At 36.6% G+C, this 17887-nt stretch overlaps 1 protein-coding gene across 1 annotated transcript in view; it reads left to right on the plus strand.

Annotated features, from left to right (window-relative positions):
* The window catches only part of LOC113239779 (solute carrier family 2, facilitated glucose transporter member 8-like), an 81989-nt gene that overhangs the window by 59529 nt on the left and 4573 nt on the right, over positions 1 to 17887 (plus strand). Inside the window, exon 6 of the mRNA XM_026476890.1 lies at positions 2717 to 2849. Within this exon, the coding sequence (XP_026332675.1) occupies positions 2717 to 2849 (133 nt within the window). The remainder of the gene's footprint in view (positions 1 to 2716; positions 2850 to 17887) is intronic.

The raw sequence follows: 17887 nt of genomic DNA on the forward strand, positions 1-17887 counted from the left end.
AATGGAATAAATGGAATAAAAATGTGGCCCTTTAAGTTATTTTCAAAATAACAACGCACAAAACTCGTAACTTCGTACCTTTACAGAATTTTTAAGCTGTTACATTTCAATAATATAACTTTTTTATAAATAAAACACCGACTTCAAAAGTTCGTGGAATTACATCTATTAGCCAAATTTTATTGAAGTCGGTTACCGGAAAGTGCACGAATCCGGTTTCATACCCTAGTTTAAGCCACCCTTAGAGGTGGAACATTTATTCAAATTTAAATGGGAACAATAGTAAGATACACGTATTCCACGCCGTATCGCATAATATACATACATAAAAAATGTCGAATAGTGAACTTCCTCCTTTTTTTAAAGTCTCTGAAAAACAACGAATTCCTTGTGTTAAAAAATATACAAAAACATCCCATATTACTTAATTGAATGATTTTCATTGAAAATTACACTTTCGGGTCGTAATTACCGATCACCTCACACGTGCTCGCACATGCGCACAAGAAAAACTCGTCGGCGCGGTAACACAGACGGGTCTGTTGCAGTCACAGAACAATAATATAGTAGAAGTATTAAGTAGTTAAGTTAGTTAGCGTCAGACGGGTGCCAACTATAGGTCTCGAAAGACCTATCTGAGCTCAGTCCGCAATTTCGCATTGTATGGTATGGTTGTGCCATTCTTTCGTACAAATTCTCTAAAATCCTAAAAATATGCCTAATTATGCTGTTTTGTGCAAAAGTGCACAGCGAAGAAGAACGAACGAAATGTACTATGTCCTGATAACAAGTAGTCTTACTCATAGATCTTTGTTCTACGGATGAGAGGAAAAATAAAAATATAATGAATGTTTGCGTTCTATTTTCCCAAACGTGTCATTTACAAGGTTAAAATACATTTTATAGCTGAAAAACCAACAATAAATGTTTTAAATATTTCCTTATGCGACATAATAATAAAGAATTACACGTTAAGGGTGATCTCACACCTGTTATCATGACACGGTTTCACACGCATCAAGTACTTATAACAACACGTGAAAGACAATGTATACCTGTTCAATAATAAAGATTTCTTTAGAAAGATCCTTTACTTTTCTTACAATAATTTCTAAATAGCTTGTACTATAAGAGCACAGATAAGTCCCATTACTTCGAAGGAGAGGAGTTTTGGTCACAACCTACGACGCTAAGACATTCAAACTGCCTCCGTGGCCGAACGGTTACCATACTGGACTGCCACGCAGAGGTCCCAGGTACGATTCCCGGGCCGGGAGAAGTATTTGTATGAACTACATTTATTTCTGTTATGAGTTTGAGTGTTCAGAAAGGTCTTGGAAAAGTTTTATGAACCTTCTGGTGTCTTCTTTCACCTGTAAAGCCTATAAAGCTTAGTGTCCCCTGATCCTAAATAACCTACCAAATTATTTTTTTTATTAATTTGTTATCTACCTACTTATTATAAGATATGTACATACATACCACGTCCTTTTCCCATAGCAATAGACAGAGACCAGAGCCTTTCAAGTTTCTACAATCCTAATACACTTCCCAGAACGCCGAGACCAATTTAGAAAAGTTCATTTTGCAAATTGGTCCTGCCGAGAGTTGAACTCGGGACCTCTGCATCCAGCACCCACAATGTAAATAGTTAGGCCACCGAAGCATTTACATAATTGTGTATACTCCACCTATGACGTTTTCCCAATTAATACACTGCGCTCTGGAGCTGAGGTACGAGTGCATTCAGATGCGTGAGCACCTTTGCAAGCTGTGAGATTTATGTGGAGATCTTCCACCTATTCTCTTGTAATAGTTCACTGTTGAGTATAGCATGTAGAACTAACCCATTGCGGAGTACTCAAAATACTTCTCCAAAAAAATTGGGAAATATCTAAATATACGGGCAGCTAGCAGTTGCATGCAACTTCGTCCGTGCAAATTTGCATCCATTATAATATTTTGATACTTTAACTTACCGCTGTTTGGGGATTGTTTAAAAAACCCCTCGAACACGTGTTTATTTATTTTACATTTTAAAGTATCCAAACCAATTGTTAATGGTACTTTGAAGTTTTCCTACCATGGTGTGCGATTATTTTAATGCGAAGACCCATTGACATACAATTATATGGACGTCGGGTCCGCGCTAAAAAGTGTCCGCGCTTGTAAGGCCTTAAAATCGTATACAGAGCGTCAAACTCTGCTTTAGTCTTCATTTGTTCGACTGACAGCGCGATACTGCGATGACATTACAATTTAAATTTCGAATAGGTTGACTTGGGACATTTTTTTCGTGGTTTTTGTATTAGACCCGTCGTCCATTTATTTGTAAGTCAATGCGAAGGAATTAACAAAAATTCCTTCGATCCGGATGGATTCGAACGCGCCAGCGCCTTCAAAACTACGATTTGCAACAAGCACATTCGTGAGGTCTGGTGTTTCGTTCCGTAGGTCAGTTGGGAGAACTTCTGACACGGCATCTTTGTATTAATTTATCCAAATCGAGTTTGAATCAATTCTCACATTCGTAAAAAGTTTCCATACAAATTTTAATACCCTATTTTACGGTTATTTACGTAATTTTGAAAAAATGTCATGTCAACCTTTTACTATTTCCTTTATTTATTCTAACTTTCATCTTTGCAAGCTCAACGAATACAATACAATACATTAAGGTATTATGGAAAATAAATAACGTTCACATGAATTTCAGGAGGCGAGAGCAGGTCTAGCATGGCTACGTGGCACTACCGTCGAAGATAAAGACCTGGAGGAAGCTGTACAACAGCTGGAGCGTGAGGAGGAGTACGCAAAGTCCATGAAAAAAGCAACCTGGAAAAGCATTGGTAAGTTACAAAAGACCTGAATTTACGGCATCTATAATCGTTAAGAAAATTCTTGGAAATTCTGCAACATGGTCAGAGTCAGAATAATAATAATAATTATAATATTAAGTTAATTGAATATCATGATGTTTTACTACCAAGAAAAACTTTGATAGATTTCTCACAGATGGCGCGACGGCAAAAACGTTACCAAAAAACCAAAAACGATGATCTGAAACAATCACGTAGAAAAAATCGTAAGGTCTGCTGGTTCGTTCCGTAGCTCAGTTGGCAGAGCGTCAGACACGGTATGCTGAAGGCCCTGGTTCGAATCCAGCCAGATCAATGGAAGTTTTCTTAGTGTTCGATCTTCGTAACAATAATAATAATTGTTATTTCTCGTTACAAAAGTGGTTTATATGAAGGGTTAAGCATTAATATAAGAAATTGCAATCCATACAAATTAACATGTATTGTGTGACCAATCAACAAACACTAACCCAACCGGATAATATGGTATTTGGAAAGGCATCATTACAAGCAAAGGCATATTCCAAGGATCAAATAAATCTTTGCTCAAGACTGTACGCTTGAACAAAAAATACTTCTATGCTTACCACCGAGTATATAACCAGAAACAGAGACGAAATGTCATTTATTTTGTTTAAAAACTTTTATGACATATAATTACTGTGACAACTGCGCTCGGATTGGCCAACCAAAAACGAATAAGAAACTCGAAAATATTGACGGGTGTCGTCAAGGGGTGTCGTCAATTGTTTTACTTCAAATCGACCAGTTAACTTGAGCTTTGCTATAAAGGACGAAAATTGGAAAACTACATATTTAATATTTAATTACCGATGAAATTTGACTCCGTTTGTTTTATAATTAGATATTGTGCTATTTTTCCCCACACCACCGAATGGAACAGCATGCCATTCTATATTTCAGTGCAAACGAGAGTTGATATTTATAATTAATGTATCTCTGATGGGTTACCAGAAATTTATGGCCCTTATTTCTGCCGTCCTAAAAGAAAGTGCAGTAACTAGCATTTTTGACGAAATTGAGTAAATACATAATCGTTAACACCAAAACAATATCTATATTTGGCTCTAACTCACGTATCAAAATTCCCATGGGAACCCTGTAATACAGAAAGTAAAACTGCAGTAACTTAGTACTATTATATAATATTTGCTAATTTAAAGTGCAGTAAGACTAGTTACTATATAATTTTTAAGTCAATGGCGATGGAATTCTAGCAATAAACACAGTATCTAATAGTTGCTGCACTTATTTTATTTATGTTTTACAAAATCTACCATCTCAGAACCAATGATAACTGCAGTATCTAACAGTTGCTGCACTAATTTTATTTATGTTTTACAAAACATCTTAGAGCTAATTATAAGTGCAGTATCTATTAGATACTGCAGTTATTATAAGGAAATCTATAACTTTTAGTAGTTGCAATTCTAACAAAACTGTAATAACTCATATAGATACTGCAGTTATAATTGGTGAGATGATGTGTCTAAGGTAGTGGCAATAGTCATAGCACAGAGGTGTATTTCTAAGCAAAAATCGAACAAAAGTCGATTTTAAAAATTTTGTTAAATTTATCTACAAAACGTGCATCGTTAAAGCTTAATAACCGTTACACGTTTAAACGTAATCTTTCAACCCAATTCTGTGTTTATGTGTGGTGAAAGTTTTGTAATACCTATTGATGAATGTTAAAGAGTACATACTTTAATTTAAAATTGTACTTTCCGGATTGCACTTGATAAAGTGATATATCTTACCGTATGCGTTCCACAATAAAAAATAATCTTTATTTTGTAATCACTATTTTCACACAAGGTTATGTATATCAGTTAAGCCTAATTAACTTATGATTCTGTGTGTAACTTAAAACTTAGTTATTCTTGATAATGTTTTTAAATAAAAAAGTCCCGCAGGTACAATTTACACAGACTTTTGTTAAATTCTGATCCTTTTTTGAGCGGTACAATGCAAAAAAAGTAAATTTTTCTCCAGTGGAGAAGTGAAGCATCGGACGCAACATCAACTTAGGTGTAATGAAGATGACGATGGGTCTTATGACGACGAATCCCATTAATATTATATTTTTTGCAATTAATTTTCAATACAACGGAAAATATGTGTTTTAAATTCAATATAATGACTTTAAACAGCTTTTTATTACATGTCAAATCGATAAAAATCACAAAATCGTTTTGAGCGACTTTTGAGGTGAAATACTCTTCTGTATGTAATGCGTAACATTTATAAATACTTGCGAAAAAGTGTTATTGTTGACATATAAAGTAATCTCAAGTAAAATAATTAATCAGAGAAGACTGAATGTTATAGCAGTTGTCATAGCATTAATAATAATATAGTTCTATAATAAAGAAACGTGATCTCAAATTATGGTTCCTCAACTAAGTAATTGTAATAAGGAGACTGAACTTTAACTAACTTCAATATAAGGCAAGGTTTGATTTTATGTCTATAGTTTATTGTGAATCGAAATGTAATTAAGGGTTCATATATCTGGAGATAATATATCTGCGATTTGAACAAATAAATAATAAAGAAATTTTCTTTGTTTCATTCTAATTTTATAAATGTACGAAATTAATATATCTATACAAAATACTATATTTTATCGTCTCTTTATATTCCCAATCCAATTAACACTTTGTCCGACTTGGGAAATAGAAATAGAAACATTTATTTATTGAATAAGCACTTGTGTATACAATAAACAATAGGACTCGAACTCTTACCGTAGCCTATCATGTACGCTTGTAATACCAGTGGCATTACTTAGTCGTTGCTAACACTACAGAAGGGAAGGAAGCGAGAAAAGAGGAAAGAAAAAAGTGAAGGGAGGAAATTAGGCCACCGATATTCTCAAAAACTAAAAAAACACTTTACGTCGATGTTTCGTAAGAAAATACTAACAAATTGTGAGTTTCGACTGTATAAAACATTAGAAAATAACATCAATATGAAGTGTATTTTTCACAAAAACTGCAGTAACGTAATAGATACTGCAGTTATTTATTATATATATATTATTGTTAATTTGTTTTTGAATATGTAGTTTCTAGATTAATTAGCAGTTCGATATTTATGTAATAATAAGTGCAGTATCTAAGGTACTTACTGCCGTTATGGTTAGGAGGATCAGTTGTGCTACTAGAGCAGTTACTAAACATACCTAAGTATATTTTTGAAATATTATAATACATATCCTTAACATACATATATAAATATGTCACCTTACAATTCTTCATTCTTTTACCTTTCTATTGATATATGCCATGTAACTTGCGTAGTTTTGAAGATACAGTAAATTTTTGAATTATTTTCTTAATCACGTTTTTCTCGAGAACAGGTTTGACTCAATTACTGCACCTTTACTTAGGAGGGCAGATTTCGTCTCTATTTCTGGTTATATACTCGATGATGCTTACTTTGCTTACGTTTCCTTCCTCATTATCCACCTATACATATACGTCCCACTCTAGGTATGGATACCTTGAGAACGTGTCTCCTCGAAAGGAGTATTTTAATCAAATGATAAATTAAATAGATATGGCTTGGTGTAACGGACCAGTATCCGCAACTCCACGTCTAGGCGTATATTTTGCAAGTAATTTTTTTATGATACTAAGTGGCCGTAAGCGACACGCCTGTCCATAGCAGTGGCAGTACCATTCAGAGCTTTAAATCTGGGACATAAGGTGACAAGTCCCAAGTGCCCGTAATTTCACCAGCACCTTTAGTTCCCAGTTACACGACGCCAAAATTGATGGCGAATCTGAATTCTATTTGCTAGGCAACAGCATGTAAATTCCTCAGAACAATATAACGCCGCGCGGCCGCCGCGTAGATCATAGACAAGCCAGTCTCGCCCGCACGCCCGGGGCGCTCCTTTAAGTTAAAACGTCATAGGCCTCGTTCCCACTATGCCGAACCGGCGAATTTGCCGGTAAACCGGCACTCGGACTAGGTGTTCACATTAAGCCGGATCTCGCAAGAAAACCGGATACTAAAGTCCTCCCTCAGTCGAATTCAGGTCACTGCGCACGATAGACGACGAAATTGTGGTATTGTGCTGGTAACTTAGAAGGCTTAATAAAGTAAAAAAAACATTGGCTACATCCTATATTACGGGAAAGATTTTCACTTGGAACTTTTGAAACATTAATGAGCCAACTGAGAAATGACGAGTCAAAGTTTTTTAATTATTTTCGAATGACAGTATCCTCTTTGGATGGACGCCAAAAAGACACGCGGAAAGTACAGGTGGTGCGAGCGGGGGTCACGGATACCGGAGCAAGACTAAGCAAGTTCATTCACATTACTCCGGTCCGGGCGTTCTGCCGGCGGTCCGCAGTAACAAACGCTCCGGCAACAATGCCGGACCCGGCTTTATGGGTCCGGCGTAATGTGAATAGCTTCATATAAACTTTCCGGAAGTTTTACCAACCCGGCAAATTCGCCGGTCATAGTGGGAACGAAGCCATAGTCAAATAAATAGAACGTACTCCGCCATGACAGTTAGATGCACGCGGTCGCGGCGTGGCGCCACGCGGTCTCCGCGCGGCGGCCGTGTAATAATAAACGCGCCCTTATCCTTCAAAACCCGAATGCAATAAGGCTCACATTACTGCGGTGGCAGAAATAGATAAGGTGGCAGTACTTCCCTGGACGATCTCTCTGACTTAGAGCCCTAGTGCTACTAAAAATTAACTGGTATATAAATTGAATTGTACGTAAACACGAAACTATGTGATTAAATCATTGACTTACAATTAATTATATGGACGTCGGGTCCGCGCTAAAAAGTGTCCGTACTTGTAAGGCGCTAAAATCGTATACAGAGCGCCAAACTCCGCTTTAGTCTTCATTTGTTCGACTGACAGCGCGATACTGCGATGATATTACAATTTAAATTTCGAATAGGTTGACTTGGGACATTTTTTTCGTGGTTTTTGCATTAGACTTTAGATTTATTTGTAAGTCAATGGATTAAATCGATACTTCGGCGCAAAAACCAATTTTAACAAAAATAAGTTATTGATTTCGAGCTCTTTCGGTCTGTCTACGTATGCGTAGACAACACTATGGTTTTGTTATTCGCCTTTCGGCGAGACAGATAAAAACTGGTTAGAATTTTTTGTTTAAGCGTGAAAGTTGTCGCTCAGTAGAACTTGTACTTAGTAATGGGATGAATGGGTCGAGGATGATTCAAATGAAACAAGTTCCGCTATTTATTCGATAAACGTGACAAATATTTACTCGGTAGTCGATAGAATATTTATCGACTGCAATCACTAGCTGCTTGCAAGCAGGCAACACTTTTGCGCAATGAACTGCCATTTTACACCGTCTTCAAAAAACTTCAAAAGACTTTAGATAATTCAACTAAAATATATCTTTACTTCATACGTCAAATTAAATTTGAAATCGCCACTTTGAATAAAATATCTGATTATTATACTCATTCCTAAGGAGAACGAGTAAGAAATTTCAAGCTGTTGCTCTGTGTAAATAAACATTTTTACCTACACATTTATCATTAAAGTCGGGCGTAGGTCGGGACGCGACCGCGGCGGATCTTGTTCCGGCGGTAGAAAAGTAATGGGTCATTTTCAGGTCATTTTTGTCTGCCTAATTTCGGTGGCAATTTCAGTTATATAAATGTTGTACAATATTGTCGTGAAGTATTATTTAATACAGCCTGACTTCATCCACTGCTTGGTATAGGTAACCAAGTTTCTGTGCCACTCCCCACTAGAGGCGGCTCGTGGGGGATTCCAGTAGGCGTTCACTTACCTATACATATTTTAAATAAAAAATGAAAGTCACATTATAGTTTTCCATTTTAAACAATGCCACTAAACAACACTACGCTTCTTACGAACGATTGAATAATAAGAAATTTTACAACACATAAAATGCGCGCCAAAAAAATACGGTTTGCTTATTTGTGCGGAGCGCCGCTCAAATCTTGCTTAAATTTCCTCATACTAATCTTTGGTTTCACGTGTCGCGCCATTAAGAAATTTCTCTTTCGCACTCATACAATTCAGTACTGAATTTTGTAAACAATGTCGGTTCACAGGAGCGCGTCGCGAAGCGCTCCACTCAAGGGTCAGTATGCTATACTATATTAAAGAGAAAGTTAAAAATCTAATTGTATGTTTGTCGTTCATTAATAAAAAAAATACTGCAGTTACTAATATAATATGAAAGCATAATTAATAAATTTATTTTGGTGGGTTGGATAGGAGTGGGAGTTCACTGCACCAGCGCTCCTTAGGACGAGCCGCCTCTGCTCCCCACGATCTCGTGATAATCTAATCCAGGTTCGCCCCTAATTCCTGCAATGTCTCCGCCCATCTCGCTGCTGGACGCCTGACGTTCCTGTACGAAGAAAGTGAAGAGAAGGTCTCTCCAGTGGGTGAAGTCAGGCTGTATATGATGATGATGATTATTTAATAGTCCAGTGTAGTAACCTGAAATATTATTTAATATTACACATAATTTAATCGAATATGTACTTAAATAATAAAAATTGCCACCAGAATTAGATAGAGAAAACCAACCTGAGAATTACTCTAATCAACCTTCTTAGAAGCTGTTTCTCGAACTAAGACATCGCTGTTAACATTTGGGATGAGTGTTATGCCGCCGCTATTTGAAAGGGCGCATGTGACAAAAACTCAAAATCGAGAAAACAATGTTTAAAGAAATGAAATTAGAAAATGTCTACTTTACTCTTACGGTAATTTCATACCTTATCCACCTAGGAAAAAATAAAAATAGTGACAGATCGGTCTTATCACGCCATGGCAGTTCAAATTACAAAATTATTGAAAATATGTCACATGCGCCCTTTTAACAAACGGCGGCAGTGTTCGTAATAAAAACTTTGTTTTAAATTGAATACGGCTTCATTAGAATAAGTATGCTAATCCTAAGATAGTGAAGTCGACAGTTTGCATTTATCCGAGTGTTATGGTAACATTTTCGCCATTAACTCAGAGTTCCGAGAATACCTCTCACTGATACTTCTCAAACTTTACCGATTGTAGGCCCCTTGCCATGAATTTGCTCTTTTCATGGTCTCTCTGACAACGTACGAGTTCCTCTAGCGTATTCAAAACATTTCTTACTGTTGCGTTCATTGTTAAAGGCTTTAAATTATTGCGAGTCATTAATTATTAAAAAGATGATCGTATAAATTATTGTACATATCAGTTTCATCGGCATGTGACGACTTTGGTAAACTAACGGTTTGCTCTGTGGGCACTGGATAAGAAGCTACGACCAATTTGAGAAAGTGTAGTGGAAAGTAGAATAATGCGCCAGACTATATTCCATTGCTCTGGTATTCATAGTACTGGGAATTCCCTAGTTTAAGATTATCTGGCACATTATAATAATAACGCACACGCTCATAGCCCCGCAATAGGGAAACCCTGTATCGCGTTTGCCATGGATACACACGTAGACAACCACCAATTACACCAAAATTCACGAGAGAAATAAATGTAGGCCATACAAATATTTCTCCCGGCCCGGGAATCGAACCCGGGACCTCTACATGGCAGCCCAGCAAGGTGGTTACCCTCGAGGGTATCCATAAAACATAACTGCCTCTGTGGCCGAACGGCTACCAACCATTAATACCGGTAAACATTTGTATGGCCTACATTTCTTTCTCTCGTGAGTTTGGATGTAAATTCTGGTTTTCTATGTGTGTGTCCGTGTCACCCGCGATGTTACAGGATGCGTGTGTGGTTCATAGTGCGGGGCCATGAGTGTTTGCGCTTTATCTATTTATTTATATTTATTTCCCCACCGTTAAAAAAAAGAAAGGAAGGTTCGATACTAGTTACATTTATTCCCCGGAATGTTATAACTATAATGACGACCGTAAGGTAATGAAATCGATTCAAAGTTTGAGAAGCACTGCTCTAAAATGTTGAACATTTCCCGGTTTTCGCTTCGCTATTACCATAGGCACGCGATTACTGCAACTTAACACACCTTTAAGGCAGTTATTTTCAGATCGGCAACTTTTGCCACTAAATTGCACACTTTATAGTTGTAAAAGAATGTAGTAGTGGTAATTTTAATGAAAAAAATGTCACATACCTACTAAGTAGCCAACTACTTGCAAGAGAACAATAGAAAACGATCGCGAGGGAGGTTCTTCCTATTTCTCAATCGAATAAAGGTAATATTTAGTCATTTATCTGACTGCCACGCAGAGGTTCCAGGTTCGATTCCCGGGCTACGAGAAATATTTGTAAGGTCTATATTTATTTTTCTCGTGAGTTTGGGTGTAATTTGTGATTGTCTATGTGTTTTCCCTAGTGCTATGTTGAGTGTGTGCGTTATTATTATTATTATTATTCTTGTAATGTTGTGTCCTATTATTAATGTGTTCTATTGTATCCACTTTTCGGCGTCATAGCAAATATTATTTGCTGTACGCTGCTGCTGCTACCCACTGGTCTTTTTCTTTATTATGTTACGTATCTGCTGCCTATTGCTTGTATATTTTGTGTATTTTACGTATTTTCTTCAAAAGAAACCAGAAACATAAAAATAGAACAGAAATAAATTTTATCATAATGTTATATAATAAAATTATTATTATATATTTTTGTAAATTCACCGTCGTATTATTACTATATCTATATTGCATCTTCATTTTTGTAGTTGCTGTATTAATTATAAACATACTGATATTTTAAATTAATTTACGTAATTTCACCAGGACGGTTACCCTTCAAAACCGTAACACAGTAATGCGAGCATTACCGCTTGGCGGCAGAAATAGGTAACGTGGCAATACTTCCCAGGACAAACTCTTTCACAGGGAACTCAATTGCTACTAAAATATATACTATAAAGGGTACAGTGTGTAGTGTAGTGCGCTTGCACACCATGAGGTAGGATTTCGTAGCAGTAGAATTCCTCGCGAAAGAGTTCGTCCAGGAAATTACTGCCGCCACCTTACCTATTTCTGCCGTCAACTTATGTCTCAGAGTGACCAGCGCAGTGGCAGTTCCCCTTGAATCTTTGTGATTTAAAGCTCTGAATGACACTGCAACTGTTATGGATAGGCGTGTCGCTTACCACCAGATGCATGACTTGTTCTTTCCGATACTTGGAATCATAAAAAAATGTCCTGAGACGATTTCACATCATGTGCGTTATAACTTTATTTAACGGTGAAGGACGTACCTGATATCGGAGAAAGTTCATAAATTTTCAAGCTATCGGTATATTTTTAATTCACAATATATCCGTAAAGCACCATTTACATTGCCGCAGACGGAATGGAATGGAAGTTTGTTTCTGTAACGCAATTGTACGTAGCCTAGATTTGAACCAGCGTCTTCAGCTTACCAGGCCGACATCTGTGGTCGGCCGCTGGTAACTGTAAAGATCAGCCAATCTGAGTTAAGAAAAGCTTTTATAGATTTCTCACAGATGGCGCTACGGCAAAAGTCCTTAAAAACCAGAAACAAATATCTGCACAGAAAACTTCTTAATGCCTGCTAGTTCATTCCGTAGCTCAGTTGAAGAACGTCAGCCTAGTATGCGGAAGACACTGATATTCAATTATTTTTTGTGAAATTACTCCACTAGTTTGTTATAATTATTAATAATAGGGGTTAAAGTATGAAATTGCCGATTTGTACTGAAAATCTAAATTGTTTATTTTTTAAATTTTTAACAAATTTATTTAATCAAAATAGTTGCCATTATTATCTATACATTGCTGCCATCTAATGGGAAGGTTATTAATGCCTTTGCGATAGAACTCCGACGATCTAGACTGCACAAACTGTGTGAAAGCATTTTGTACTGCCTCCTGGGAAGAAAACTTCTTGTCACGTAGATAATTGTCCAAATCACGAAAAAAATGGTAGTCCGTTGGAGCAAGGTCTGGTGAATACGGAGGATGACGAATGGTTTCTAACTGCAGTTCCTGAAGGGTCAAAATGGTTTCTCGTGCTGTGTGAGGTCTCGCGTTGTCGTGGAGCAATAATGGTGAAGATCGATTCATGAGTCGGGGGTGTTTTACTGCTAGTTTTGTCAACATGGTTCGGAGTTCGGCACAATAGACATCTGCCGTTATTGCTTGACCAGATCGGAGAAAACTATAGTGAATAACACCATGCTGAGACCACCAAACAGTTACCATTACCTTTTTATTGGTAAGTTTTGCTTTAGGACACTGTTGTGGCAATTGACCTGGGGTCAGCCATTGCATTTTTCTTTTCCGGTTATCATAAAGAATCCACTTTTCATCACATGTTACAATTCGATCCAATATTCCTTCATTTCTGTACCGGTTCAACAAGGCAACACAAGTTTCAACACGCGTTTCTTTCTGCAGATCAGTCAAATCATGAGGCACCCATTTTTCGTATTTTTTTATTTTATTGATTTGACGCAAGTGAGTCAATATTGTGGGTAAGGTAACGTTAAACCATGCCGCTAATTCCTGGGTAGTTTGACTAGGATCGGCTTCCACTATCTCTCTTAATTCATCGTTATTCACCTGTGTGGGCGGTCTTCCTCGTGACTCGTTCTTTAAGTCGAAATTTCCATCACGAAAGCGTTTAAACCGAAATCGCACGGTGCGTTCATTAGTAGACCCCCCTCCAAACGCAGCATTGATATTGCGGGCTGTTTCTGCCGCGTTAGTTCCGCGTCGGAACTCGTATTCAAAAATCACTCGAATTTTAGCAGTATCCATCATTCTTTCTAAATTGAATAACAAAAACAATTGAAAGTCGATATTCAAATGTTTCAAATTAAAAAAAAAAAAAAAATCACAGAAACCATTTGAGAAAAGTTTCATTCGAAAACCTCAAATCATGAAGATTCTATGAAAATTCAAAGAACCTATTGCAATAAAACGGCAATTTCATACTTTAACCCCTAATACAATGATCTAACACTTAGAAGAAATTCCTTCGATCCGGATCTTTGTATTTGATTTTTCAACGACTTTTTAGCCGTAGCGCCATGTATGAGAAATATATGAAAGTATTTCGTCACCCAGTTAGGTACCTTTACAGCTACCAGCCCTAGCTAGAGATGTCACTATTAACTGTATTTAAATTTTTATTGAACGTCACAATGTTTCGCCACCATGATATTCAATTATTTTCTAAGTACTAGAGCTCCTTGTGAAAGAGTTTGTCCAGGAAAGTACTGCCACCTTACCTATTTCTGCCGCCAAGCAGTAATGTTAGCATTACTGTGTTCCGGTTTTGAAGGGTAATTGGTGCTGGTGAAATTATAGGCACATGTGACTTGTCAACTTATGTCTCAGGGTGACGGGCGCAGTGGCAGTGCCCCTCAGATCTTGCGATTTGAAGCTCTGAGTGGCACTGCAACTGTTATGGACAGGCGTGTAGCTTACCATCAGACGCACTACTTGTTCGTCCCGTCACTTGGTGTTACAAAAAAAAATTGTGAAATTACTTACTTAACCACTAGTCTGTTATAATTACTAATACAAAGATCGAACATCTAGAAAAAATTCCTTCGATCCAGCCGGATTCGAACCGACGTCTCCTAGCAAACCGTGTCAGTTGCTAAGCCATATAAACTTCATACTTTTAGTCAAGTACTAGCTACGGAAATTTTTGAGACTGCTCGAGAATTCTCCAGAAGACTTGGAACCTGTTTTTTGTCTGGTATCTAAATTGTACATTACACAATTGGAACAAAGATACTACGATTACAAATATCCGCTTCCTTTTGTTTCGCGGCAATGTAAATTGAGCACAACAGTAGAATCGCGCAATAAAATGTCCCCAACGCCACCTTCCCATAAAGCATATATATGTAAATTGAAAATCGGTATAAAAGTTGTGGAGAGATCTCTTATCCCGTTCGCAATACCGTTGTACACATACACGGAATTGCAGCGTACCATCGCATCGTTAATCCACGACGTTCTACATATCGAGACGTGGCCACCGACTTATCGAAAGCATCATTTTTACATAAACAGCGTTTTTTATTGCAAATGATATTTTAAACTGTAACGGACAAGGACGCGTTGACATTTTCCACCATAATTACATCAAATAGAAATTATAGCAAAACCATCGTTTGCTCAACTGTTTTTTTTTTATATACTTTAGTGTAAACGACAGAGTTAATATTAAACAATCATAACGTAAGCGATCCCATTTGTTATCGCAACCAACGTAATATAGGGTCAAGAGCACCTCAAGCTTGTCACTTAAGATTTAAATGCAACTCTCGAATGCCTCTTTCGAGAAGAATAGTCCAAAGTACAAAGTGTCAAGATTGCCGTGCTCTTGACTGTATATCAGAAAAAATAGAGATAGAAAAAACAATGAATGATAGAAAAAAAAGACTTAACATCCTTTGTTTTTTAAAGTAAATTAGCTACACAATCGGTTACGAAATTCATTATTATATATTAAAATTCAATTTAGTATCATATAAATGTAAAAGTATTTAAAAAAATCCCTCTCCTGTAAAATTTGTTTTTTGTCGCTGACACTAAGTAAGTAAATGGCTCAATATTGTCCGTCCATCTTGGAAGTTAGAGTAGTGCGATCACACGATAAATGCACACTATCAATTCAGATAATTACTCAAATTGAAACCCTATTTGAAAGAGGTACTGTTGTCAAAAATGAACAGGAAGAAACATTTCAATGAGATCTATCTTTTAGCAGGGGCCAAGTCTGGTAATTTTCATAAAACCACTGGTCATTGTAATTCCATTGAGATTTCACTGAGACAACTGAGTCTAAATTGTGTCAGTGGAATGGAACTGATGGCATTCATTCATTGAATCACTATTGATCGATGTTGACTCATCAAACCTACCATGAAAAATCCAAGTACATAACTAATCCACGCGGCGTTTACGAAAAATCCTCATTTTTAGATATAAAGAAAGAAAAATGGTGTGGTTGGTAACTTTATGCTCTGCACGTCGAAAAAATCTCATGAAACCAAGAACCCGATCCGCATTGGACCGATACCAAAAACTATAGAATTGAGAAAACACGATATGAAAGTTCAAAAAATTACTGAATGGAACCAATAAATTTAATTTCTCGTTTAAAAGTGGATAACTAATTCATCGTCAAGCAGCCTCTACGCCATCCGTTTCCGGATATGGGTCTCCTCCATATTTCTCCATTTACGTCGCTCACGTGTCACGTACATCCAGTTGCAGCCCGTGAAAATTTTAACGTTATCCACCCAACGAAGTGGCTTACGACCTCTGCCGCGCGTGGCTCATGATCACCACTCCATGATCCTCCTTGTCCACCAATTTGGATCCATCCTAGCTATATGTCCTACCCATTTCCATTTCATCGTATCAATTTTGTGTAAAACGTCCTCGACTTTGATTATCCGTCGAACACGCTCATTCGGTATCGAATCGACCAATGCTATTCCTAACCATGCTCGTTCCATTGCCCTCTGTGCGACTGGTAAGTTCTCTGCTGACTTCTTCGTCAGAGTCGTTGTGTCCATGCCATAGGTGAATACTGGCAGGACACACTGGTTGAAGACCTTAGTTTTTAGCCTCTGGATAACTAATTATTATATATTAAATAAATATCAACACTATTCGCAATTAAGATTAGTTTTTTCATTAAAATTTTTCATCGGTATTTCCTATGATGATAATTAATATGTTTGCATTTATTCTAATTTCTATTATTAATTAACAATAAATTGAAATTAATAAAAATTCATTCAATAAAATAATTTGTAAAACGTAATGTAGCGTAAATTAAAACGTTTTCTTTGTAAATTTAAATAATAACTTTTAACGTAACGTGTAATTAATAACTTTTGTAACTATAGTGAAAAAATAGGGTGATTTGCATTAATATTAGACATAACTGGTTGAAGACTGTACCACCTCAGTCAACCGTGACCATGGAACCTGTAGAGGGCCCGAAACGTTGGTTTGTTTGAAAAAAGAAATTACGCGATTTAAATCCGGAAAAATTGTTTCATTTCCTAAAGTAAGATTAATTCAGTTTTTTTTAAATTCTTCAAATCTTATAATTTTTGTTTTACGACAGTATTTGCTTTCATGTGCGACATATTTAGTTTGATAGTAATGAGCATAGACATTTACAGGCATATTATATATCCAAAAAAAGGCATGTCAGTCTTATCGATCCCAATAAAGTGTAAGGTTAGTTCTTTATTCTCTATATTCGAGCAAATACAATATGGTTTACTAAACATTTGTTGGGTGAAGTAAACTGACGAAGTCTAATAAACAGAAGTCATATGGCCAAGTTCAATATCTTACTTACTCATAGTAACATTTTTCTAATATCTAATTATATCTAACAATTAAGTCCAGATGAAAAAAAATCGGTTTTTGTACATTTATCGTTCTTATTACCCGACCCGACATCACCGAAATAAGAAACAAGTTTTAAAACCAGTTTGGCTTATGCAAAATAAATATTTCCACGCTTAATTTAATTATTTATTTATGCCTTATTTATGATTTTATAGCGATCAAAAAATGTATATTTTAGCTGCATATGCAGATGCAGAAAAAAATTTGGCTCTTGTTCTTTCCTGAACTTTGATTCTTTTAAAACCGGTCCATCTTTACTCTTTAAGGAAACAATAATGAGGAAAACCGCAGACCTAGGAAGGTTCACAAGAAAGAATATGCTTAATCGTCGCATATAAATCTCTACTTAATTTATTGCTTTGTGACTAATAACCGTAACCATTTGTCCATTCTGTAGATTTATATTCAAATGACATTTGCTTTTCGTATCGCATTTTTGACGAATTTGCACAGATTATTATAGACTTGTAAACGAGTAGTTATTAAGCCGTGGTAACCTAATGGTTCTAACCTACCACTTCTCAAGCGGAGGCCGTGGGTTCGAATCGGGGTTCGCACTTCTAAGGCTGCGAAAATGTTGACTTCACGCATTAACTGCAAACATGCAGTC

The sequence above is a fragment of the Hyposmocoma kahamanoa genome, unplaced genomic scaffold (assembly GCF_003589595.1).
Source record: "Hyposmocoma kahamanoa isolate Upper Pololo Valley unplaced genomic scaffold, ASM358959v1 116, whole genome shotgun sequence".
Lineage (NCBI taxonomy): Eukaryota > Metazoa > Arthropoda > Insecta > Lepidoptera > Cosmopterigidae > Hyposmocoma > Hyposmocoma kahamanoa.